Source organism: Peromyscus eremicus, chromosome 4, assembly GCF_949786415.1.
Source record: "Peromyscus eremicus chromosome 4, PerEre_H2_v1, whole genome shotgun sequence".
Taxonomy (NCBI): domain Eukaryota; kingdom Metazoa; phylum Chordata; class Mammalia; order Rodentia; family Cricetidae; genus Peromyscus; species Peromyscus eremicus.
In genome coordinates this window covers 64879520-64907038 of record NC_081419.1, presented here as the reverse complement: position 1 = coordinate 64907038, position 27519 = coordinate 64879520, and the positions used below count along the sequence as shown (strand labels likewise).

Sequence of the window (27519 nt, the reverse complement as noted above, 5' to 3'; positions counted from 1 at the left end):
ATTATAACTTCAAAAACACATTTCCTCTACTTACTCTTTTCTACAAGTAGCTGGAGATATCTCTAGCTTGCCTACTCTATTGGTCTTGTAGTTTGTTTTTTCTATACCATGTTCTGGTTCATTTTACCTAAAGTTTCTGAATAATATTTCAGTTGTTTTATCTATAAGACTAAGACCTTGAAAATGGAACCATCTGATTTCAGTGACATGGGTTTGTAAAACAAATGGAAAGGCTTTTTACTTAATGTGAGATACAGAGCTCTGTATTCATACTAATCCTCAGAGAAATTGTTAACAATTTAGCGATCTTAAAAGGTATCTTCTGTAGGCCACAGAACAGACTTCTGGTTTCATCATTCAACACTTCCCTCTCTGAAGATATTTGTAAATACCTTGCAAGTTCACTACTGATGCTTTAATCTCTTCTTGCCTGCCCCTTCAACATTGTAAGGCTAATTTAGGGCAGCATGTGGAGGCAGAGTCGTGATCCAAATTCTCTCATCCAATAATATTTTCTCTTTTTTTCATTCCTGCCATTGTCAACTTCACTACCTATTCATATGTTTCCTTTTCTTCTCTGTCAACTTCAATACAAATGAAAATACCTCTGTTCCATAACGCCTGTCTTGTTAGTGAATTCAAGATGACTCATTTAATATTGCTTTAGTCTAGAGAGACAGTACAAATCAGATGAATCATAGCTTCTGGAATGTTTATGATTAGCTGCAGAAGGGAAACTTTAGGTGATAATGCTACCCAATAAGTCAATGTCTTGTACCATTATGTGTTAATGTATTCCCTCTGGAGGGCAGAAATAACATTTTTTTTTCAGCATCCTGTGGGAAAGCTGCTATCAAAAGGTATTGGACAGGTGAGACTCCTGTAGTCAGTCCTCTAACAGGCGAGAGAGATTGCTTCCACATCGTGAGTTCAGAGAAAACGTATTACAGATTTGGTAAATGTGTATATTTTAATATGTTTGAACACACTGTGTGAATATATGATTAGAGTACTATTCTAGTTTAACAGCTCAGTATACTATCTTTGGAATAAAGCAATTCTCTAAAATCAATGAATTCCTTATAAGAAACAGGTATTCGAAAGTCCATTAAGTGTGGGAAGTGAAGGATGCATTTGGTATATTAAAGTTTATGGTTGTTTCTTGAGATGCTAAAGTATAGAAAGATTACCAAATGTTTTCATGTAAAGTAGCTAGATGAAATTAGACTGACCAAGAATGATACAGGTGCACCTAAAACCTAGAGGACATTATATTACATCTAACTAAAATTTGTAGAAAGGTTTAGTATGGAATAATGACCTTGACAAAACTTCTGCCAGATTTTTTTATGAGCAAGTTCAATACTTGAGCAGAGTACTGTATATCATTAGTATAGTATGAATATTCTTTACATGCTTCTAGAATGATATTACAAATCTCTAATTTACAATAGACATACACCTGAGATTTACTTTAAGAAGTTGACTAACTGCTTCACAGATAAACTTCAGACTAGCTAAAACAGTAAGGACACATATTATATATGTAATGAAGAGTAATAATAAAATAATCATGTATGAGGCTGTTCCTGAAATCTCACTAAGTAGCTGATTCTTCACAAATGTTTGGTATCATCTTATGAAGCCTAAGCCCTTCACAATGCACCTACTGTCTGTCTAGTATGACTCAAAGAATTATTTCACAGACAATTTCCTGACAACTGAGGAACTAGATACAGAAAGTGTACCTTAAATACGCTGAATTGTGTGAATTCTCTGCCCAAGGCTATTTCCCAGTGCTCCTTTTGATGTACAGCATGAATCATGGGATTAAGTAACATAGCTTGAGAGGCTTGAGGAAGGTTGTTATGTAGCTCTATAATTTAAGCTCTTACAAACTAAAGAAATTTAGGCAGCCAATTAGTATTCCTAGAATATGACAACCTATGCATGGAAGTAAAGTTAAGTGTAACAGTCTCTGAAAGTCATAAAGCCAGTGTCACTGAATTCAGGACAGGTGATTCTTTAAGATAGCATCTTGGAGAAGCAGATTCTTCCCACTGCAGGCTCTCAGTACTATGTATACCCATGGAAGAAGCCACCAGACACTGTTTTCCACCCTGCTGTATTCTCTGCCTTTTCTGGTTTGAAATTATTTCAGTTTTTCTCCATCACCTCCAACACCTTCATACTGTGTGTTTACTATTTCTTTAGCCAATGCAGCTAATCTAAAGTTGCTTCATCTTGTTTGAAAAGTGGAGGTAAGCTCAGTTGTTTCTAGAAGTTATGCTGTATTCTGGTGCTGTTTGTCTTGAGGACATTGAGGTACATTTTAATGCCTGATGAGAACCTGAGGAATTGAAGTTATTACTACTTTTGGAGAGGCATTGGGACAGATATGGTTTACAGACATAAATTCAAAATATAAATATAAATAAAAATAATAAGTAAAAATCCAGACTAAAACCACAACCACCACAAATCCAAAACCAAAACAAACAAACAAAAAACTAAGAGCAATCAAAGGAGAGGATGCCTTTTTAAGTCCTTACTTGTTGCAAATATCAAGGATTGATGTCTCAGTTTGCAATGTTAAGATAGCTATTCTTCTGGATGTCAGCATATCATGCTAGGTTAAGCTGTATAGAGCATGGGACCTTCCATTCTGAGCCATTCAGGGAACTGATTAAGATGTTTTGATGAATCTCAGTTCTGTTGTTTCTTCAGTTAGAGCTCTTGTCTTTGGTTTCATAAATTATGAATGTACTTGCCATCTATTGTACACAATAGATAAAAAAAATCATCAACACATTAGTGATGTGAATGTCTTTGTAATCTGAATGACATTAACAATATTAGATAGGTATCAGTGCATTCAAAATGGAGAATATTTCAATTGAAACATCAAGAACTTTCTATATTGTTAATGACACTGAATTTAGTACTAAAAGCAATAAATACTGAAGAGACATAGATGTCCAAGTCTCTAATTCCACAAAGGAAGCTACTTGAAAGGCACACATAATTGTAGTTTACCAATAAGGCATAAAATTATGAAAAAGTATAAAACTACTAAAAAGTCATTCTAAAGATAAAATACAATTAGAGTGTTTCTCAGTTAAAGTATATTTTGCTTTAAACAATTCTTCACATCACACAGAAAATTAGTTCTTTTGTTTCTTACAAATGAATCATTTTAGATTCTCACCTTCTCATCCATAGACTGTACAACTATGATGTTTAGAGAGATGCAAATCAATTTTTATCTGTCCAAAGGTAACTGTTTCTGTCTTTGTACAGGAAGTTTTTTGATTGAAGCTTTAAGATAACTGTAGCATGGATGGAAAAATGACCAAGGAAGTAAGAAAACATTAATTACTCTAGTCATTAAGTAATTGATGAAGACTCACAATTATTTTCTTGTTAATGAAATATGAATCTATGATTTTTAATTTATTTTTAAATATTTGCCTGTATGTACAAGAAAAATAACTCCATTGTAGCCATTGACAATGTATAGATCAATGTTAAACAAACCTAAACTATAAAGTCAGTGAAATGGTTAAACTCATATAGTATTTGATGGGATTGTGTTTTTTCACATAAATTACTTCTAAAGACCACAAGGTCCTCAGGTTAGTTATTCATTTTGTACATTTTTTAAAATAAAGAAGACATTAATCATAATTTTGAAAGTTAGATATGAAAACTATTTTTCTTTATGGTTTCAGTTCTTGCCAGAGATCATACATTGCAAATAAATATTTTTTTCACAGTAAGTCCTGTTTAACTTTTTTTTTAAAATTCCAATCACAGATCCCCCTCTTCCCTCCTCCAGTCCCTCCAGCCTCCCCCCACAACCCACCCCCTCATTCCCTCCTACAAGTAGTTAAGGCCTCCCATGTTGAGTCAGCAGAGCCTGGTATATTCAGTAGAGGCAAGTCCAACCCCCGCCCCCACCTCAAGGCTGTGAGAGGTGTCCCACCATAAGTGTACTCCAAAAAGCCACCTCATGCACCAGGAATGGATCCTGATCCTACTGCCAGGGTGCCACTTAAGCAGATCAAGCTACACAACTGTTGCTTATTCAGAGGGCCTAGTCCAGTCCCGTGGCTGCTCCACAGGTGTTGGCCTAAATTTTATGAGTTCCCACTAGCTTGGATTGGTTGTCTTTGTAGGTTTCTCCGTCTCTGCAGGTTTTCCCATCATGATCTTGATGCACTTGCTCATAGAATCCCTCTTCTTTCTCTTCTACTGGACTCCTGGAACTCAGCCTGGTGTTTGGCTGTAGATCTCTGCATCTGCTTCCACCAGTTACCAGAGAAAGACTCTATGGTGACAGTAGGGGTATTTACCAATCTGATCACTGGGGTAAGCCAGTTCAGGCACCGTCACCACTATTGCTAGTAGTCTAAGCTTGGGTCATCCTTGTGGATTCCTAGGAACTTCCCTAGCACCCCAAAATGAATAACTTGATTAGACATTTTCAATTTTTTTAAATACTAGAGAGAAATAGCTCAGAAGATAAGAGCACCTATTGCTCTTGCAGAAAAACTGGGTTTCCCAGCACCCACACAGTGGATGACAATTACCTCTAAACCTATTTTCAGGAAGTCAGTTTCAGCTCTTTAGAAAACAGGAACACACATAATATACATACACACGTGCAATAAAAGCATTAATGTGTCTCAGGATCCAGGCACATATATGGTGAATATACACACATGTAGGCAAAGCATTCATGCTTCTCAGGATCCAAGCACACAAACGGTGTATTTATACACATGCAGGCTAAGTGACCATACAATAGAATTAAATAAATTTTAATTCATTTAAACTAGTGAGAGAAAGATATCTTTCAGACTGGGTGACGTGATACAATTTCCAAGGATGTGGTGAACCAAACATACAAAGGTAAGGTTATATCTGTCTCAGTTATAAGACTCTGCCTTAGATCAACCAGTTCATAGTTCTCACCACAGAGTGTGCACTGCAGGTACAGCAGGGAGAAGAAGAACACTGTGGATAAGTGGGCCTTCAAAAATATATTAAATTTCAGTTTGTATGATGATAATGACATTTTATAAATAAAAGCTAGAAAAGTTTTTACTTTGAAAGTCTGTTCTAAAATTTCCCCCATTATAAAAGTAGACTTTATTTAAAGAAGTGATATTTCATACTTCCATAGGATCATAAAAATTTCCAGGTCTGTAGGTAGGTTGAACGAAAAAAATCAAATATAGACTACCATCCATCCCTTTCTCTTAAAACTATACTATCATGCTTTTGAAACTTTCCTGTTGCCTGAGAAAGTGGAATTTTTAGATGCATGATTATTAAAATATCTTAGTGGAGATGACAACTGTGATCTGATCCTACAAATTCTTGGCAATGATCACCAAAGTATCCTATATATGAAGATACTTAGTTTGCAAACATGTACCATTAGATAATATAAAAATATCCCTTCATTTGAATGTATTCTCAGAGCATATGAATAGTCTAAGGTATGCTTTTCAGAAGTAGAAAAAAATAGACATTGAGATATTTAATAGTCTATCAGGGAACATTCTTTTCTGTCTAAACACACCATTTTCAAAATATCGTGAAGAATATTTTAAGATATTATCAGATTATTTGTAGAGCACTGGCATTTTTGTTCTTTCACTGGATTATATCTCAAAATGATTATAGTAATATTTATAAATGTAGATAATGTAACATTAATGGAAAATAAGAATTTTATAGAAAGTAAAGCCCAGGGAACTTTACATGACCATTTTCAAGGATACTCAAAATTTTCTAAATAAAGAAAAATAAATAATAGATAAGTGATGTCCCACCAGAATGTCTGCCTATGAAACAATAAGATAAATAATAAAGGAAAGTGTACATTTCATTTTACATTAATTGAACTGCAAAATTAATCAGAACCATGCTAAAGTCAGTAAATGTGTGTGTGAAGAGTGTTGTGGAGAAAGTGTCACTCTTATCATATTTTGTGATGCTAACGAAGATCTTGGAATTGAAGACAGAGAGTAGGAACAACAGTTTAATAACACAGATGTAGAATATATTTATGAGAAAGAAATACTTTTATTTTAAATAATCTATCATACCACTTGGTAAAACTAGTTCCTTTTTCTTTTGCAGATGACACATTTCATGCTCTTTCTTTCTCGTTCATGAACCATGCAGCTGAATATTAATGTGACCAGTTTCCTTCTCCTTGGCTTGACACAGGACCCTAGGAGGAAGAACTTAGTGTTTGCCATTTTCCTGTTCTTTTATATAGGGACATTACTGGGTAACTTTCTCATCATTGCTACCATCAAGACAAGCCAGGCACTTGGGAGTCCAATGTACTTCTTCCTGTTCTATTTGTCCTTGTCTGACACCTGCTTCTCTACAACTGTAGCTCCTAGAACGATTGTGGATTCTCTGATGAAAGAGGCCTCTATCTCTTTCAGTGAGTGCATAATACAAGTCTTTACATTCCATTTATTTGGCTCCCTGGAGATCTTCATCCTCATCCTCATGGCTCTTGACCGCTATGTAGCCATCTGTAAGCCTCTGCACTACATGACCATCATGAACCGCCAGGTCTGTGGGATGCTGGTGGCCACAGTCTGTGTGGGATCGTGTGTGCATTCTTCAGTTCAGATATTTCTGGCCTTGAGTTTACCCTTCTGTGGTCCCAATGAAATCGATCACTACTTCTGTGACTTGCAGCCACTGTTGAAACTTGCCTGTTCAGACACATATGTGATCAACCTTCTCCTGGTGGCCAATAGTGGGACCCTTTGCACAGTGAGTTTCCTCATGCTCATGGTCTCGTATGTCATCATTCTGTATTCCTTGAGAAACCACAGTGCTGAAGGGAGGAAAAAAGCCCTGTTCACTTGTGTCTCCCACATCATTGTAGTCATCTTGTTTTTTGTGCCTTGCATATTTATATACACGCGTCCTGCAACCACCTTCCCTATGGACAAAATGATATCGGTGTTTTATACAATTTGTACACCCTTTCTCAACCCTCTGATTTACACACTGAGGAATGCAGAGGTGAAAAATGCCATGAGGAAGCTGTGGAGCAAAAAAGTCTCAGGTGACATATAAGGAATCAAAGGTTGTATTTATTTTAATAAAGAAAATCTTAGTTTTCAGTTATATGTTTAGAATAGCACTGTTCTGGGAATGGAGGTTTGGTTTCTTCTAGAGAATGGGCAAATGGGGTGCATCCTGAAGTAAATATCAAATTATTTTATGGAAAAGAAGATATAGCAAGGAGATGTGAGGATTTATCTCAGTCACATTGTTTTAAATGTTGGTCTCTATTACGTCCATGTTCTGGTCAAATATTTTATATTCAGAGCATTAGAATGTTTACCTTCTCTCAAATGATTTTCTTTATTATAGATTTTTTCTTTCTGATTGTGATTATGTTTCCTCATGATACTTTTGTTCTGGTCTTCTTCAATCAAAGGAATGTAATGTATTTACAAATTTATAGAAGTTTTGTTTCAAGGTACAATATGAGTGTGTTGTATGTTTAACTGTGTGTGTGTGTGTTTGATAGAGATTGAATGTCTGTCTATGTGTGTGTGCACCTGTGTTAGCATGTTTTTCCTCTTCACATTGTCCTTATTCTTAACACCTAACTAGGGAATATCTTTAAACTAATGCTATAATGATTGTTGTTATGGCTAGAATATGTGTGAATGTATCTGTCATTCTTAGACATCTGCCTGCCTGTCTGTCTATCTATCTATCTATCTATCTATCTATCTATCTATCTATCTATCATCTATCTTTATCATTATATAAAGAGAGATACATGCAAAATATATGTACATGTATATGTGTGTGTTAGATAATTTACCATTCAGTTTTGAGATTATATTCCATAGGTTTTTGTTTTGTGTATATGTCATTACTCAGAGCCTGTAATAACATTAGAACAAGTAGAGAGAACCCACACAGCAGAAACTCTCTGACATTAGGAAGATTCCACTTATGGCTTTACTATCACTATATTTTTAAAATAATAATTGGACACTTATGAACTTTGGGGGAACAGTTCATCTTGAATCATAAGAATTATAATCACTCTTTTCTAATGCAAGATTAATGTGATTATAGGATATTGTGGTTTGGATTTGAGTTAAGAGTGTCTGAGAACCACCTTGTGACTGTTGGGAATCAAACTTTGGCTCTTTATAAGATCAATGAGTGTTCATAACTGCTGAGCCATCACTCTAGCCCAGCCACAGTTTGAATTTGAAATGTATCCTATAGGCTCATGTTTTGAATGCTCTGGATCAGGCTTCAGTAGTGCATTGAAGACTTTGGAAACTGTGTTTTGTGGAACCTATAGGAAGTATATCATTTAGTTATGGACATTGAGTTTATAGATGTTTCTGCTTCCATTTCCAAGATCTTTGGCTCTGTCTGATACCATGGGAAAATACAGGCTCATGCTCCAGACTCCAAAGATAGAATTTCTTCTACTGCTATGCCTTCCATGCCTTATTGTAATGAACGCTCTCTGAAACCATAAGCCAAATTACCCTTTCCTTCTTAAAAATGCTTCTGTCAACATCCTGTCATAATGATAACAAAAATTGCTAATATAACTTATATATGTTCCTAACCCAGATATAAATATCTAAAATAGAATTTAATGGTGTAAGGAATTATGGTAGGAGATTGAAAAAATAGATCAATATAATTACATTGCATATTCTTCTTATTCTTAATACAGAAATAGTTCTACCACAGCTACGAATGATTTTAGGGTTCTCAGTGTAAACAGGAGAGATTAGCTGGAGCAGATATTGAAGTATTTGAATTAAAGGTATATTGTAGCAATGTGGATAGTGGTTTCTTTTTTTGTTACTATACATCAACACAGCTGTCCATCATTGATATTGCGCCTATATACTTATGAAGACCATATATAGAAAGGGTCTACAAAGGCTGTAAGCATTCATAGTCATGGCTACCAGGATTCAGATCTCAGAGGTATCAAAGAAAAAGACATGAAGTATGTTGGATATGCAGCCATTGCTTACAGTCTCTTAAGACACTAACTTTTGCTGATAACTCTTTATATCACCATCTTGTTCACTCCAAGTATATGCACATCAGAGGTCTTCCTCAAATCCCTCTTCACCTGTAATTCACACATCACTATTCCATTTACGTTCTTCTAAACTACTGTCTTCATTTATGTCCTTATGTTTAGTTCTGCCTGTGGTGATGACAAAGCACTTGCTTTTTCTTATATCATGATTGTCCCTGCTAGATGGCCTCACTTACCTTCTGGGAATAAAAGCATGATGAATGTCATGTAATATGGGTGGTGCCCAGACAAACTGTTGGAGCTCTTTGTGGTATCTTGTTCTAGCTATTCAATCAATGTCTACCCACTGTACACTGGTACAGAAAATTGGTAAGCTTTCAAATTGTAATCTTTAAGAGAGGAGATAGCTAGCTTGTGCCTTCATATTACTTTAATTCTTGAGGCAGCGCATAGGAAAAGTACACTGTAGGATCTTCTACCCCATGTAGCACTGACACATTCGAGCTCCTGCTCCTTCATAGTCCCATGCACAATGAGCATGATGATGTTCCTCCTCAGGCAAATTGCAAAAAAAAACCATATAGCTCTGTCTTGCACAGGTGTATTGACAGAGTTATTGCGCATGAACAGAAAGATGTTCTAACTATTTTCATTTGAGGTTTGCATTGAACTTTTTTAAAAAATGTAAAACAATGTGCATGTAGCATATGATAACCTTTTCAAACAGATGATGAATACCTCTATTTTTCAAGTTCACAAATGAGACTCTACAATCCCATTTAAAAAGTCTCCATGAGTGCTCAACTGTATATTCAGGCTGTTGTTTTTGCTATTTTTTTTTGTTTTCTTTTACAAATGTGCAGCACAGGAAGTCTTCAAAGTGGTGTAAGACTCTAAAATTAGGAAACTGTAGAGATGAAGAAAGGACAGTTCCTTATGTATAGTTTGTTAATCTTTACTGAACATATATCATAGAAAACAGTGAGTTTTTTCTGCACCTTTTAAGCTGTGTCAATGTCTTCTTCACCAAAGCCTGTCCTATCCTTATGTAGTAAATAAGACCCTGTGGCAAAACAACCACATTCTTACACATATGTACACACACACACACACACACACACACACACACACACACACAATAACTGTGGTGACGGATACGCTAATATATTTGCTTTTAATGTTCATTCTTCATATTATATGTATATTGTACCATGTATACACTTTAAATAAAAAAACATTTCGTCAGTAGTACAATAAAATTGGACAAGAAGCATAAAGCAGGTGGAACTAACAATCTGGAATGTAGGGTAATATATTCAGAACACTAATTGGTATTTCTTTCATTTCTCCTTAGACCTTCAGTGAACTAGGCAGTATCTCTGGGTATATTACACCTCAAAGCTGATGAGCTAGGGCCCAGAGAGTGAGTTCAAGTTCCTTAGCCCTTCAAACTTGATATTTCTGATGCTCATCATCTGTACCACAGTCTACTCTAAAAGTATCTCCATCCTCTTTACAAAAGACACATTTAAAGGTCATGAACCAATTTGCAAAAGGGATCCACAATATGACAAAGATTTTAGGGAGAATTTGGTTTTCGTTTCTAAAAGACAGAATTGTGCTGTTTAAAAAAAGAATAGGGAATTTAGAAATATAACAAGAAGAATAAAAAAATACGATGGAAAGGAGGTAGGAAGATATAGTCAAGTTTCAAATTCTATTTACATAGAAAGAAAGAAAACTTTGCTGGGATTGTCTTACTCAGGAAAGTGAAAAAAAGCAGGTGTGACAAGGTCTCATTCTGCTAGGCTGCCCAGAAATTGCTATGCAGCTGAGATTGACTGAAATCTGGATCCTCATCCTGACTCCCCCACCACCACCACCAGGCCCACATACACACATACCCCTTAGTGCTAAGTTTTCAGACCTATCCAGTAAACATATTGTTTATTTTGTTAACATTTAATCATATGAATGCAGCAATGTTATTCTTAGGCAATACAGGCTTTCCCAGGAGTAACACTTATATTTTGTTTCCAATATAATTAAAACATATGTATAGAAAGTAACAGTAGCTGGATAATTTTATTTTGGCAATATACAATGAAATAATGATAAAAGAACATTTATACTCAATATTTACTCTAGTAAAATAAATCTCAGTGTGTGGATCCAGTGAAGGGAAATATTATACTCAGAAATCTATCTAAAATGAGAATGGGATAAATGAAATGGTATCAGAAGAGAGATGTTACAGAGCAGTCAATCTAATATTCTAATTGTTGGACTAAGAGAAAATGACTAATAATGAATGGAAATATTATTTACCAAAACCAAATGACTGACACTAAATTTTTGTCTTCCAAATATTTTTTTACATTCTTTGCCAGTTGTACCACAGTTTCAATGTTGTGAAGCTTAATATTCTTGTTTTCTGAAATCTATTAAGAAGACATTGTGTTGGATGTGATCCTTCCCATGTGTATAATCATTTATGCAATATACATACACTGAGAGCTTAATAGGTAAATACCCTTTTTTTTCTCATTTTTTTTGAGACAGGACTTCTTTATGTAGCCCTGGCTGTCCTGACACCTACTCTGTCGAATAAGATGGCCTGGAACTCACAGAGATCCCATTACCTAGCAGGTGCTGGGATTAAAGGCATGTGCTATCACCACTCAATGTCAGTACTACATTTTTAAACCCTAGAAACAGCCCTAAGTATTTCATTGGCATGCTCTCACTTAAAATATTTAAGTAGTAGGAGGAGGTAGCAATGATTTTATATGATTTTTATGACTGACTAATAGAAGTTTTTTCATTCACATTTCTGAAAATTATCTGAACATAAATATGATAGTATGATCATGATTATCATACCTTACTTCTGTATAACACAGTGCTACATCATTTTTCTCCTGAATCCAGTGAGGTTGCTGTTATTGTTTCACTAAGCAATGGCATTCGTCAAGGCTGAAGAAATTGAAGTTTGCCAAATTAAATGATAACTTTCAGCTATTTTCCTGTAGTCTGCCAGGAAACCTTTCTAGCCCACAGTTTCTTCATTGCATTCTTTACTTCTGCATTTCTCAGAGTGTAAATCAGAGGGTTCAGCATAGGAGTGATAATGGTGTAAAATACAGCCACCATCTTATCCTCTGAGAAGGTAGTGTCAGGCCGCATATACATGAAAGTACAGGGACCGAAAAAGATGATGACCACAGCAATGTGGGAACCACAGGTGGAGAGAGCTTTGCGTCTGCCTTCTGCTGACTGCTTTCTCAGAGACACCAGAATAACTGTGTAGGAGATTAGTAAGATAACAAAACTGCCCAGTGCAATGGTACCACTGTTGGCTGTCACAACAACACCAACAATGTAGGTGTCTGTGCAGGCGAGTTTCAGGACAGGGTGTACATCACAGAAGTAGTGATCAATCTCATTGGGTCCACAAAAGGGGAGCTGTACCACCAGAGCCACTTGGATAATGGAGTGAAAGAATCCACCCACCCATGTTCCCAGCAACATCTTGTTACATCTGTCCCGGTCCATGATAGTCATGTAGTGGAGGGGTTTACAGATGGCCACATATCGATCATAGGCCATGACAGTAAGAATGAAGATCTCAGTGCAGCCAAAGAAATGAACCACAAAGAGTTGTAACATGCACCCCACATAAGAGATAGTTTTTTTCTTCACTAACAGGTCAACGATCATCTTGGGTGCTGTGACTGAGGAGTAGCAAATGTCCACAAATGATAGAAAGTTGAGGAAAAAATACATGGGGGACTTGAAAAGATTGCCAGTGCAAACTGTGAGCATAATGAGGAGGTTTCCCAGCACTATGACCATGTAAAAGAAGGAAAACACCATAAAGCATACTTCTTCAACTTCTGGGTTCTGAGAAAGACCCAAGAAAATGAATTCAGTGACATTGTTTACTCCTATGGAATAAGATCTTGAAGCCATATTCCCAAGAGTACTTAAAATTACCTGAAATAAAAATGAAAAAGACCATCAACATTCATTTCTATTTTATAACCAATGAAAAATTAAAGTGGCTGGAGTTGGAAGGTGAGCCCTTATGTCTCCCAAACTTAGGCTTCAGTTTAAATGCATCTGTTCTGATCAGCTTACCTCAGCGTTATATGCCCATGCTCTTTTCAGTTCAGATGAGAAGTGAAGTCCAAAGGCATAAGGCCAATTCTTCCAGTCTCAGATGACACCTGAAGAACTCCCTCCTCTTCTTTGTAAGGCTTATACAACAGCTTCTAATGTACTTGGATCTTTTGTATAAGATAAACAGACTTCCCTCTGAAGTATCAGCAAATGCTTGCTGCATTTTTTATATGGAAATGAGAATGTTTTCTCAGATTTGCCCCGCTTCACACTGCCCTGTCTCAGTGTCACATCTGCTCAGAATTCACAAGTAGCACAGCCCCAGTGACTTCTGCAGGCTTCCCTTCCCCTAAAAATTGGGTCATCTTGAAGTGAAATTATGGCCTCTCATCTGACCTCAGGAGTTCAATATCACTATGTAGTGTTATAGAAAGAGTCTTAAATTAGACATATTTGATCTTGTAATAATCCCACTTTAAGCCAAATGAATCATTTATCTTTATGAGACCTCCCTTAATTTATTTGTGATATAATAAATTTTTAAGGTATTATAATTTGTCATAAATTGTCACTTCTACAATGAAACTAAATCACTCCCATAAGCATAGAAAAACCACAAAATCCTGAAGAAGAGGCAAAGATAAGAGAATATGCATCAATATGATAATAATTATTGATAATAGAAGAATCTTCTGTAGATGAAGCCAGCTCTGCCAGCTTGATCAAGATCCAAGATAATTTCTTCAGCTGCAATAGGGGGCACTCCAGGATTTCTCCATAATTTCTTTAACTTAATATTTAAATGCCTATATGAAACAAAGAGAAAAACAAAACCAAAACAAAAGAGGAAATGCTCTGCACTTTAACATCAGCTTTTCTTCATTCATCCTCATATATCCTGTTTCATGTTAGCTACACCATACTGCTTTATGTGGATGACTTTGAATTCAATATTTCTGCAAGGTGTTATCATTCAATTGGGCTGTATTGACTCTCCGGAGAGGACAAATTTGATTTCAATAGAAGTATCTTTAGCAGTAGAGTTACAGGCATTCTAAAGGGCATCATTGATATGGGAAAGCAATGATTATGGATAAGCTGTGATTAATAGAGGTTTCAAGATCCTTTCTAAAATCAATGCACGGGCATAAGTGATCCCTGTAGTGGTAAGCTGTCCTTTTGGGAACGCATCTCTCAAGGTCCACTATGTTTAATTCTTTCAGCCACAAAATGTTGCAATTTCAGCTGTCTTTTGCAGAAAGAGCAGGCCAACCAAGAGATTCTGGGAAGCCATGTGTGCTGTGAGTGTTCAGGTATTTGTCCTAGAGTTGTAGAAAAATCACTATACATCTGTCTCCTTTTGTGTATTGCAGATAAAAGGGGAAAGTGGACAAGAGAACAATGGTTGTCTAATCAGATTTGGAATTAAGCTCAATTCAAAGGTTTTATGAACTGTGATTCTTTTGGCATCTTACTGATTTTAAAAATAGAAATTATTCAAAACTAATGAGCTCCTATTAGAGAAGTTTAGAGTAACTATAACGATGTTTGTTGATTTGTTTATCTAGAACAGATAGATACTTACACACAAACTTGATACTGTTCCTGTACTGTCTAAAGCACTGAGGAGGAGGGGAATCACTCTTTCTCTAAGACAATGTGCATCTAAAAGCCTCCTTCTCCTTTTTTCAACATTTCAGACTTGATGTTCATTCCAGTGACTAGCATTTTCTTATTACCAGTTTTAATTCACTATCTCTAAGCCACCATACATACAGATATGTCATTCTGTTAACATTGTCATTATAATCTCATACTTCCTTTTCTTAAAAATACAGGGTATTTAAATTTTATTATAAATGCAAAAAAGTTGACAACCCACCTCCTTCCACAAACTTCATGTCCTTAGTTTGAGAAGAAAGACAAATCTTGCTGATAATTTTCAAATGGGCTTGGATTCACATTATTTTTTTATCTTCTCCTTATTGTAATAATCCTAAGTAATTATAAATAATGAATATCAGGGAATCCTTGTTCTCCTAAACATAGGATGACAGAACTCAATCTTTCTTGTTCTAGATCTTCTCATTAACCAAAATCTGCCTGGGCATTGTGCCTTTGACAAAAAAATGCTCCTTCTTCTACTTCTTATGTAGTCTAGTTAAGGAGAGGAAGAAAAACTGTAATGACCTTGGGGAAAATGTATTCCCAGAGTCTTACTCCATGGTAAAAATAAAATTGCAAACCTAAAAAACACTTTAAATTCTAGTGTCGGTTAAATTTAAAACTAAGTAACTATTTTAAAGTTAAAGGTTAATCAATGCTCAGATCATAGCCATAATCCAGAAAAAAAATAGCAAAAAAGTAATATTTTGATTATAACTTTATTACTTAAATTAACATAGATTGATACATGTATTAAATAATATGTTTATTATATTACCCAATTTATCTCATTGTTTAGTTTGAATTGCTCTCCTTCTAACAAACTAAAAAAGCTATATATAAAGAAAAATAAGTAGAGAAATAGCCACTCTTAAAGTACTTGGCCAAACAAGATGATACACTTGGGAGGCAGAGTCATAGTGTTCTCTATGAGTTCAAGGCCATCCTGGTCTACACAGAGAGTTCCAGGTCAGCTACAGCTACATAGTAAGACCCTGACTCTGATTTAAAAGAACAAACAAACAAAAGAAATAAGGAAGACTGGAGACAGAAGACAGATTTGGAGTGGAACTGAATTGCAACAAACTAATTCACTGGAAAACTTACGGGTGTATATACCCAAAGACAGCTAAGTGTCCAACAGTACCCAAGCTCCATTAAAAAGTCATTGACAGAAAATAAAAATAATACAGAGAATAAAAAAGTACAAAATAAAAAAAGCTTTTGTCAGAGTTGTGGGGCCACTCAATGACAGCTTAATTTTCTCTTTGGTTCACATGCAAAATATCCATATCACAGGTGGTAACTAGGAAAGAGCTTTGTTTCTGGAATAAAAATGATATAATTTTATGTATCTACTTTATTCTTGTAGTATAATGTTTGGAAGTTTACCATGCAGTTGCATTATTGGTGACTTGTTCTTATTTAGTGCCAAGAGATATGCTACTCTGTCGTCATTCCCTTGTGGATATTTGGATATTTGTATTACCAGCTTATGACTATTATGAACAATACTTCTGTGAACATTTTTGTGCAATTCACGTGCACATAAATTTTCAGTTCTCTTGCACTGGAACCTAAAACTGTAACCACTCTACACTACTGTAAAGTGTATGCAGAGTGCCTAGGACAGTCCCATGCAGGCTCCTTCATTGTCAGTTTAGTCTCTGTGAGAGCCCCTATGAGCCCAGATTAGTTGATTCTGTGAGTTTTCTTGTGGTGTCCTTGACTGGCTCTTACAATCCTTCCTCTTCTGCATGATTCTCCAATGCTCAGCCTGATGTTTGCCTGTGGTTCTTCATCTGTTTCCATCAATTGCTGGATGAAGCCACTCTGATAAAAATGGGGCTAAGCATCAATTTATGAGTATAGCAGAATATCATTAGGCATCATCACATTGGCATTTTTTTTCCCTCCAGTTGTGTTTGTTTATATCTTAGGTCTCTGTGTCATCCAGCCTGTGGGTCCTTGCTATGGAATAATGCTTTTGTACACTGGTTTAATAAAATGGTGATTGCCGGGCGGTGGTGGCGCACGCCTTTAATCCCAGCACTTGGGAGGCAGAGCCAGGCGGATCTCTGTGAGTTCGAGGTCAGCCTGGGCTACCAAGTGAGTCCCAGGAAAGGCGCAAAGCTACACAGAGAAACCCTGTCTCGAAAAACCAAAAAAAAAAAATAAAATAAAATAAAAAAAAATAATAAATAAAATGGTGATTGGCTAGTAGCCAGGTAGGAAGTATAGGCAGGATAAGCAGACAAGGAGAATTCTGGGAAGAGAAAGGCTGAGTCAGGATTTGCCAGCTGCCGCCCAGGGAGCAGCATGTAATGGCACACAGGTAAAGCCACAGAACATGTGGCAACATATAGATATTAACAGAAATGGGTTGAATTTAAGTGTAAGAGCTAGTCAGTGGTAGACCCGAGCTAATGGTCGAGTAGTTTTAATTAATATATGCCTCTGTGTGTTTACTTGGGTCAGAGTGGCTGCAGACTGGGCAGGACACAGGAAAACTTTCATCTACAGGTCCTGGTGCTTCAGGCAGTTTCAGAGGTGTGTTTATTTGTGGCATGGGTATTAGGCTAGACCAGTCATTGGTTAGCTACTCCCTCAATCTCTAGGTCACCCTTACCCCAGAACTTCCCATAGGCTAGACAGGCTGTAGGTCAAATGTTGTATGGCTGGGTTGGTGTCCCAAACCCCCTTCTTGAAGTGCTGCCTGGTTACAGAAGATGGCCAGGTCAGGCTATGTATCAACTATTGCTAGGAATCTTAGCTAGAGTCATCTTTATAGATTCCTGGGAGATTTTCTTGCATTAGGTTTTTCCTTGATTTTGAAATGACTTCCCTTTTAAGTAGTCTCTTCAGTGCTCTTCTCCTCTGCCCCCACAACCTGATCACTCATGTTCTCATCCCCACCTGCCACAGTCCAATCATGAAATTTCTTCTATTTCCCCTTCCTAGGGAAATCCAGGCTTCCCCCATGAACACTCTTTGTTACCTAGTCTCTCAGGGTCTGTGGATTATAGCATTATTATCTCTTGTGGGCAGCAAGAATACATTATAGAGATTCAGCTGTGTATTAAAGCTATACTTTGACCAGCCAAAGGTCAATCAAAAGGCAAGCCATTTATTATGAATGTTTGATACTATCCAGCCTTTAATATTTCCGCTGTTTTCTACTATGAAATTCTTGCATGCCCAAATATTTCCAAACCTGTTGAACTTCTAGGTTATTAATCCCACCCCACCCCCTACCCCTGCACCCCTACCCACCTTCTGAGTCTAGGAGATAAGCTGGCTGGAGACTCATAGCTTTGCTTCTTGTGCAAATGAAGACCAGACCATCTCCTTGCCTTGAGGCCTAGTGGCTCTGGAGAGTAACTGACTGAGAACAATAGAGGTTTTTTGCATATCAAGGTGGAACATAGGGTGGAGGAACACTCCTGAGGGGACAGAGAACTGCTTGGCAGAAAGAGAAGACAGATATTTTTCTGTGGAACAGACTGAATGGCATGACGAGAAAGAAGAGAGGAAGACCGAGGTTCTGTAAAGGGTAAGGAGATCTTGGGTAGAGATTTCTGAGTGCCAGGAGTAGAGAGTAGTGGAATGGAGAATGAGGAAACAGAGGACGAAGATGAGGCTGGAAGCATAGGAGTTTAGTCATTAGCAGGACTATGAGCTAGGGAACTGGACAGAACTGAAGTTATGGGGACAGAATTTCATCCCAGAGAAATAAAGTAGACAGATAAAGAGCTTGATATATCTATATTTATTGTCATCCTGAATGCCTGACAGAGCTATAGCTGTTTTGATAGAATTTTGTCATAGAGGAATAAAGTTAATAGATATAAGTGCATAGTGTAGGTAGATTTTTTTTTCCCTCAGATATCTCATACCTAACTTAGTGCAATCCCGGGACCCTGAGTATTCAATAATTATCCTGTATTTTACAGCTAATATCCACTTATGAGTGAGTATATACCATGTTTGTCTTTCAGGGTTTGGGGTTACCTCACCCAGGATGATTTTTTTCTAATTCCATCTATTTGCTTTCAAATTTCTTGATATCATTGTTTTTAACAACTGAGTAATATTCCATTTTGTAAATGTATCACATTTTCTTTATCATTCCTCAGTTGAGGGTCATTTAGATTGTTTCCAGGTTCTGGTTATCACCAATAAAGGTATTATGAGCATAGTTGACCATGTATTCTTGTGGTATGATGGAACATCCTTGTGGTATATGCCTAAGAGTAGTATAGCTGGGTCTTGTGGTAGATTGAGGCCCTGTTTTCTAAGAAGCTGTCTTAAAATCTTAACTGAGAAAAAGCTTGTTGTGTTTTATTTTTATTTCATGCTGACATTTTAAGCAATTTTTCTAATACATGAGAAAACAATTGTGCCATTTTTAACATGGACTTCAAACTTGGCATCATCAGTCTTTCAGTATGGTCTTGAGCTGTTTATAATCCTCCCTTATAATACCTTTATTTTCTATAGGATCTAAGGAAGTAATATTTCACTCTTCATATATTTAATGTTTTTCGTTTTGTATCAAAAACAAGTCTCCTTATTGCATTTGTTTGTTGTTTATGTGTCTCTTTGTGTGAACATACACTTGCCAGGGTGTGCAAATAGAGATGATTGGACAACTTTGGGAATCATATGTCTCTTTTCACTATGTGACTCCAGAAAAAGAGCTTAGGTCATTAAACTTGGTGGTTTGGTTTCTTTACCCATTGAGACATCCCACCAGTCCTGAGGTCTCATCTTTACACTCTGTGCATTTGACTATGTGAGTCTACTGCTATTGTGAATGTTAGCTCATCTTATTTTTTTTTTTTTTTTTTTTGGTTTTTCGAGACAGGGTTTCTCTGTGTAGCTTTGCACCTTTCCTGGAACTCCCTTGGTAGCCCAGGCTGGCCTCAAACTCACAGAGATCCGCCTGGCTCTGCCTCCCGAGTGCTGGGATTAAAGGCGTGCGCCACCACCGCCCGGCTAGCTCATCTTATTAATGACTCATCTCTTCGCTTACAGGAAGCATTTACAGAAAAGTTTATTTTTGAGTTGTTTCATAACTGACTTATTTTTTAAATATCACAATCACTTCTGATGCATAGAAGACAGTATTTGATTAGATTACCCAGTGGTGATAATCTGGGTGTTAATTTTTTTTTTTTTTTTTTCGAGACAGGGTTTCTCTGTGTAGCTTTGCGCCTTTCCTGGAACTCACTTGGTAGCCCAGGCTGGCCTCAAACTCACAGAGATCCGCCTGGCTCTGCCTCCCGAGTGCTGAGATTAAAGGCTTGCGCCACCACCGCCGGGCAATATTGTTAACATAACCATATAAAGTATTCCAGGGAGTTTGTTTGTTTGATTTTTATTGTCTCCATTGCATATGTGGCTGCTTCCAGAGTTCTCTGCTTTTTTACCCCACAGAATTGTTAGCAATATTTGTATTCATTAATATACACCATAACCAATTGCTTCAATCTTAGACATGCTAACTTGCTTACATTTGCATAAATCTCCTACTTTAGTCATCCTAGCAATTTTCTCTGAATTTTTCAATCTTTTCAAATGAATACATTATACTTTATATCAGTGATATATAAAGAAAGAGTATTGAAATATATAGCAACCCTAAATGGAGTGCTACAGAAACACCCTGCAACAAGAGACTTGAGAAGATTAGACTGTGACTTTTTATTACAACTTAGTATCCATTAGTGAAAAGAACAGACAATTCACAAGCACAAGTAATGATTCTCTCAGACTATTATATAATAACACAATAGATTTATAATTTATGTGGTATGATTCTTATAGACTGTCTTGGAACAATATAATAGACTCTGATTTATAAAGAACAATTCTCACAAACTATCTTATAATAATAAGATAGATTCTAACTGTTGTGCCCAGGTTGCAAGACCCCCAAGCAAGACCACCACAGAGCCAATATCCGATGCAAGCACACAGAGGTTTTTAATAACAAAACAAGCAAGCTTGGTCCACCATCCAATATCTGACACAGCGGGTGAAGGAGGAGGGCCCTGAGCACTCACTTTAAGGGGTTTATATAGGAGAAGTTTGCATGCAGCTTGGCATTGCACATGGGGTCTGGGGGGGGGGGCAGTTCTTTTTTTTTTTTTCTTTTTTTTTTTTTTTTGGTTTTTTGAGACAGGATTTCTCTGTGTAGCTTTGTAGCCTGTCCTGGAACTCACTCTGTAGCCCAGGCTGGTTTGGAACTCACAGAGATCCGCCTGCCTCTGCATCCTGAGTGCTGGGATTAAAGGCGTGCATGACCACATGCTGAGGCAGTTCTTTGAAGTTACTGGCTGAACTATAAGCATGAGGTTACTGATGGCTAACAGGATTCGGGGTATCTACAGAGACATAAATTTTTGCTCCCTATGCCCTGCTTTTGTTGAACCCAGGATATGTACTTTCAGATTTATTGTTCAAGTCCTACTCTCCTCTAAGGTCAACTTCTGGTCAGTTGAGCCCATCACTTCCCATATCTTGTTTTGCCAAGTCCAGGATACATAGCTCTATTGTCTCAGCCTTATAAGTCGAAATTCTGATCACTTCTAAAACTGCTGGTCAGCAAATACCTTTGGAGGAGGGGAGGGGGAAGCGTCTCTCAAGATGGCTCCTGATTTTTCCCTTTCACAACTTGTGTAATTTGTGCTATTCTTAGTCAGAAATGCATAAGGACATGTCAACCAAATTATTTGTAGAGTAGATGAAATTTGTGATTAAATTTAGAATATATCAATGCCTAAAAGAAACAAAGAGGACTTCTTATGGAATGCTAACACCTGCTTCTTAACTTAGTTGTTGGTTACATAAAAATGCTGTGTATATAAATTCATAAGCAGTACATGAGTCTTTATGCACAGTATTCTATGGCTTTACTGTTTGCTTTGTATTGCTGTGATGGTACATCATGACCAAAACCAGCCTTGGAAAGAGGGTTTATTATATCTTACAGTTTAGAGTCCATCACTGAGGGAACCAGGGATGAACTCAATCAGAAATTACAGACATAAACTGAAGCAGAGACCATGGAGAGGTACTGCTTACTTACTTGTTTTCCATGGCTTATGCAGCTCTTTCTTATAAAACCCATGGCCACCTGCCTAAGGATGGCACCACTCTGAGTGAGCAAGATGCTCTCCTATCAATCACTAATCAAGAAAGTGTTTCATGGACATGCTTACAGGACAATGTGCTAGAGGTATTTCTCAAATGAGACTCTCTCTCTCCAGGTGACCAGTTTAGAACAAGTTTTCAAAACTAATCAGTTCTGTAGCATTTTATTCATCTTTGCAAGATGATATAACATGAATAATATGCCTTTAACTAGAACAAGAATTTTCACCCAAAACTTCGAGAGCTTTAAAAGACAGTTCTAAAATGGAGTCAAGAGCAGCTTCCTAGTTGTATCTCCTAGGAAAGCTGTGATGGAGAGATACCTCAGCCTGTAGGCTTGAGCTACAGTATGGCCAGTTCATGGCATATAGGCTTGAGTGCAGCATGGCAGATTCCTGCCACTGTACACAGTGGTGTCTGAGAGCCATGCAGCACAGTGTAGTGGATTTAGCTTTTGCTAGAAAAAAAAAAAAAAAAAAAAGGAAGTGTTTTTTGGGCTACACACTGCTGGGTGGAAGCATAGACCTGCTGTTTCACAGAGTCATCAATGAGCATGGTACCTCCAGAGCTGGTTCTAAATGTACTTCTCCCATGTAGGGAAGCTGAAGTGGGAGGACCCAGCAGGCAAAGCTGCCATTTCAGTTCTAGTAACACTGCAGTTCAAAGCAATAGAGTCACAATAAGACAAATGCAGATGGGATAAACCCCAAACAGTTCACAATGTGTGTAAAAATGTACGGAGGCTTGAATGAGAGAGGAAAAGAAATATAGACAGTTATATAAAGAAATAGATAGTTTTAAAAATTAAAGTATTTAAAGAGACATTAAAAGTAATATAAAAAAATAAGCCATGTAAAGATGGAAATCACACAGGGAGTCTGGATTATATTGTCTTTGGGATTTTTAATGACAGAAAGACATTTACTTGTAAAGGCTGTTGAGTTAAACCAATATGTATATTTTAAAGGTATATTGACTTCAAAAGTTGAATCTGAAAATATGTTGCTTTGGAAAGGAGGCTCTGCTTTTGTTTCCACAGGAAGCAAGAGGCTATAGATTTGTTCCAGATTAAGATGGATCAGATTTGATCAAGCCAGACCTCCTGAACCTTAACAGATGGTACCTATCAAAAAAGGTTTTAGCAGGTCTTCCCAGGACTTGACCTCAAATTGTCTCAGGATCTCCATAAAACTACCGGCATCCACTATCAGCAGGAAGTAACCTAGAACACTATGCCCACATTCCCAAAAAATAGATTATGAATGTTTGTCATTGTTTAGGTTGTTGGTTACAAATTGTTATTGGTCATAGTCAATATCCTTCTAAAATAAGAAAGGGGGATATGATATAGAAATAAAGGATATAGATATGATAAGATAAAAGGAAAGATTATTGAATCTACTTTTTTTGTTTTTTTAACAACTTGTTTAAAATGTTTCACATTGCTATAGATTTTAGTTTATTACAAATTAAAAGTTAATTTTGTTATACTGTATATTTCTACTCTTGTTTAAGGTATTACATTTGTGAAGCTCATTTAAATAGTATTGGATAATTAAGAAATACAGATTAATAATTAGTCTTTTATGATAGTCAAATTTATAGTCATGTTAAGTTTTCTAGGTACACATAGATATAATTCAATTAGGTAGATAATCTTCAAACACTTCAAAGACCTACAGAATATGGCATTTAAAATGTTTTAAAAACTTAGACTTTTCTGGACAATGAGACATGTCTGCTCCTGGCTGCACCAATCTACTTCAGAGAAGATAATGGGCATTGAAGAAACTTTGTGGAGTTTGCTTTCTTTGTGGCAAAAGTTAGCCACTGGGCATAAAAGTACCCTTATACCAACTACTTGACAGTATGTTGTATAAAGTGGACATGCAGGACCCATAGGAAGGTGACAACTGAACTTTGCAAGACGAGATGGTCCTTCAGGTTCCTGCTTTTCAGAAGAAACTGCCAGACATTCTACAGGACACAGAGAGAAATGACTGAGAGACTCTAGGCCTGTAGACTGAAGAATGGATGCCCCATTGTTGCAGAGGAACTTTGGATGACTGTTCAGATAGCAAGCTGTCTCTGTCATTCTAGATTTTAGAGTTGCTTAAAATGTTCTTCCTGTTTACTTAGGTAATATTATATACTTCTGGAGTCTTTGATGTAGTGGTAGACTAGATAGTTATAATTGTGGTTTTCCTTGGTTGTGAAAAGTGATAAGATAGATATGAAACCTTAGACTTACAAATATAGGATAGATATGATATCTTCTTTAATTTTGCCAAATACAAATAGACTAGATATTATAACTATAATTCTTGCTGGATAACTGTTTTGTTATATATAATTTCACTATGTTAAAGTTAAAACTTTTTTTTGAAAAGAAACAAGAGGTGAAATGATGGGTGATATCATTCTGTATGATGTGAATATGTGTTGCTCTGATTAATTGATAAATAAAGCTCTTTGTCCAATGGTGAGGCAGAATAAGGTGGGACATTCCAACTAGGGAGAACAGGGAGACACTGCTAGCTGCAGCCAGAAGAAGCAAGACGTAAATTACCAGTAATTCATAAGGTATGTGGCAAAGTATAGATTCATAGAAATGGGTTAATTTAAGATGAAAGAGCTAGCTAGTGAGAAGCCTGAGCCATTAGGCCATACAGTTAATAATTAATATAAGCCTCTGTGTGTTCATTTGGGTTTTAGCAGCTGTGGGACTGCAGGGTCATGGAAGCTGGGTGGGACCAGGAAAACTTCAATTACATTTAACTCATTTTTAATAAAATGTTATGTAAAACTTTTATGATCGCTATGTTTATGGATATATACATACATAGGTATATATGTATATGATGTATGAAGGTATATCAGCTGGGATGAGAATGCTCCTCCTAAAACTATAGACTTTCTTATAAAAATCCAAGTATCAGGGATTGGAAACCTCCATTTGAGTTTCTGGTCGGGATCCCAGAAACCCCAGACAATATACATTACTGCTATGATTCTTAGCATCTTTCAGAAAAAGAAGATAAAACTGAATTTCTGAAGACACCACACTCTTTGGACACAGGATTTGAAGAAATTGATCTATATCTGACCTGGTAACCTCCTCACTCAGGACTAACTCTTATAGTTTCAGGAGGAACCATGCATTCTACTAACAGTGAATAGCAATAAACAGTCCTATTCTTTTGTAATGTCCACAAACCACAAAAATTAACAGCATGACAGAATAATCCATAAGCTGGAGTAGTGGCACTTGTATCCAGGGGGGATGAACCATCACCTAGTTGGACTTAAGGTCCACTCAATAAGAATTCATGTACACTGTAAACTTAGCCAACCATCCATGGACCATGAGGCTATGGAACATAGATGAGAGCCTACTACTACCCATCTACTAAATCAGTAAAATGTCGCAGTGAAATCTAAAATACTTATCATTATATCCACAGATAGTGTATCACCCACCTCTCATCAAAGATGCTTCTTTTTGCAGCAGACAGAGACCATTACAGAAAGCATAAGTGGTGGTTATGGACACGAGCAGACCTTGGAGTCCCTGCCCCCAGCTAATCTATTTATAGCACAACCCCAACAGTTAAATCTCAGGGAACATCACAAACATGGTGTGCAAAGACAGTAAGAGCCAGAGGACCAGGACAATGTGAGAAAGTTTCTTCTTAAAACAAACAAACAAGAACATAAAATGGGGAGGGAGGCAAGGGACTGGATCTGGGATGAACTTGAGGGAAATGTGGATACAGTCAAGATACACTGTATGAAATTCTTTAAAAAATAATAAAATATATTGCTTTTAAATGAAGCTTATTTCATTGCCAGAATATAGTCCTAATGATGAAGTAACGTACAAGAAGGCTTATGTGAGATAATACCCAGCTTATTGATGAAGGATCCATGGAGAAACATAATTCAAGAAAGCAGATGTGCTATGTGTCCACTTATCTTCCCATAGAATAAGAAAATGACAATAGATCTTATATGCATTGACTGCTGGAACCAGTCATGGAAAACAGACATAGCTCAGAAATTTACTTTCCTTTCAGAAATACTTGATGACCCCAGACTTTCTGTAGGGCGTTCTTCATCTCTGTGTTTCTCAGGGTATAGATCAGAGGGTTGAACATGGGAGCTATTATGGTGTAGAAAAGAGCAAATACTTTATCTTCTGGGAAAGTGGTAGCTGGTCTGATATAAATGAATAGAGCAGGTCCAAAAAACAGAACTACTACTGTTAAGTGGGAACTGCAAGTAGACAGAGCTTTTCTTTTGCTCTCCACAGGGTATGCCCTTATGGTATACAATATGAAAAAATAAGACAGCATCAAAACAACAAAAGTCACTAAAGCAATTAAGCCAGAGTTAGCAATGACTAAGAGACCTATTATGTGTGTGTTGGAACAGGCCAATTTCAACAAAGGGTACACATCACAGAAATAGTGATCGATCTCATTTGGGCCACAAAATGGTAAGAAGACAGTGAGAAGAAGCTGACTGGCTGAGTGTACAAATCCCCCAGTGCAACAAGCCATGATGATCATGTTACACCTATGCCTGCTCATGACTATGGTGTAATGCAGTGGCTTGCAAATGGCCACATACCGGTCATAGGCCATCCCTGTGAGAATAAAGATTTCGATTCCTCCAAATAAATGAGTTGTAAAGAGTTGTATCATGCAATTATTATAGGAAATTATTTTCCTTTCTGCCAGTAAGTCAGTCATTAATTTAGGGGTCACTGTGGATGTGTAGCAGAGGTCAGAAAGTGAGAGGTAGTTGAGAAAGAAGTACATGGGTTGGTCAATGAGCTGAGTGCATGTGATAGAAACCATTATGAGTACATTGCCCATCCAAATAGCAAGGTAGCAAAATAAAAAGAATACAAAGCAGAGGACTTCAGTGTTCTTATTTTGGGAAAGCCCCAGTAGAATAAAAACTGTGATGTTACTGCTTCTTCTATCCATGGTTCGGTGTAGACAGAAAAAGCAAGTCACCTGAAATGACATAATAGAGGAGTTTATGTTTAGAAGTGTCATCTAACAGTTTCTTGACCATATTCTATTTTTCCATGTTTCCTTTATTAAGAATTTTTTATTCATTTTACATACCAACCACAGATCCCCCTCTCTTCCCTCTTCGTGCTCCCTCCCAGTGTTCTCTGCATCCCATCACCCATCCCCTCCTCCAAAAACATAAGGCCTCCCATGGGGAGTCAGCAAAGCCTGTTACATTCAGCTGAGGAGGTTCCAAGCCCCTTATCTTGCATCAAGGCTGTGAAAGGTGTCCCACCATAAGTAATGAGCTCCAAAAAGCCAGCTTGTGCACCTGGGATAGATCCTGATCCTACTGCCTGGGGCCCCTTTTTTATTGTGCTAACTTGGCTTAATCTACTTCAGCTAAACAAAGCAGATGATAACAATCTTGTGTTCAGTTGCAATAGCTTTCAGGATTCTGTGAAA

At 37.0% G+C, this 27519-nt stretch overlaps 3 protein-coding genes across 3 annotated transcripts; 1 reads left to right on the top strand and 2 right to left on the bottom strand.

Moving 5' to 3' along the window:
- The first annotated feature begins 6192 nt into the window (after nt 1-6192).
- Nucleotides 6193-7119, top strand: LOC131908307 (olfactory receptor 4C16-like). The gene has a single exon (XM_059259359.1). The coding sequence runs from the start codon at nt 6193-6195 to the stop codon at nt 7117-7119; it is 927 nt and encodes a 308-aa protein (XP_059115342.1).
- Nucleotides 7120-12103: 4984 nt separating this feature from the next.
- LOC131908306 (olfactory receptor 4S2) lies at nt 12104-13057 on the bottom strand. The gene has a single exon (XM_059259358.1). The coding sequence runs from the start codon at nt 13055-13057 to the stop codon at nt 12104-12106; it is 954 nt and encodes a 317-aa protein (XP_059115341.1).
- Nucleotides 13058-26091: 13034 nt separating this feature from the next.
- On the bottom strand, nt 26092-27024 carry LOC131908305 (olfactory receptor 4P4). The gene has a single exon (XM_059259357.1). The coding sequence runs from the start codon at nt 27022-27024 to the stop codon at nt 26092-26094; it is 933 nt and encodes a 310-aa protein (XP_059115340.1).
- Nucleotides 27025-27519: the final 495 nt, after the last annotated feature.

Bases quoted from the DNA above. Each gene is read 5' to 3' on its own strand.
- LOC131908307 (XM_059259359.1), top strand. From the start codon at position 6,193: ATGCAGCTGAATATTAATGTGACCAGTTTCCTTCTCCTTGGCTTGACA.
- LOC131908306 (XM_059259358.1), bottom strand. From the start codon at position 13,057: ATGGCTTCAAGATCTTATTCCATAGGAGTAAACAATGTCACTGAATTC.
- LOC131908305 (XM_059259357.1), bottom strand. From the start codon at position 27,024: ATGGATAGAAGAAGCAGTAACATCACAGTTTTTATTCTACTGGGGCTT.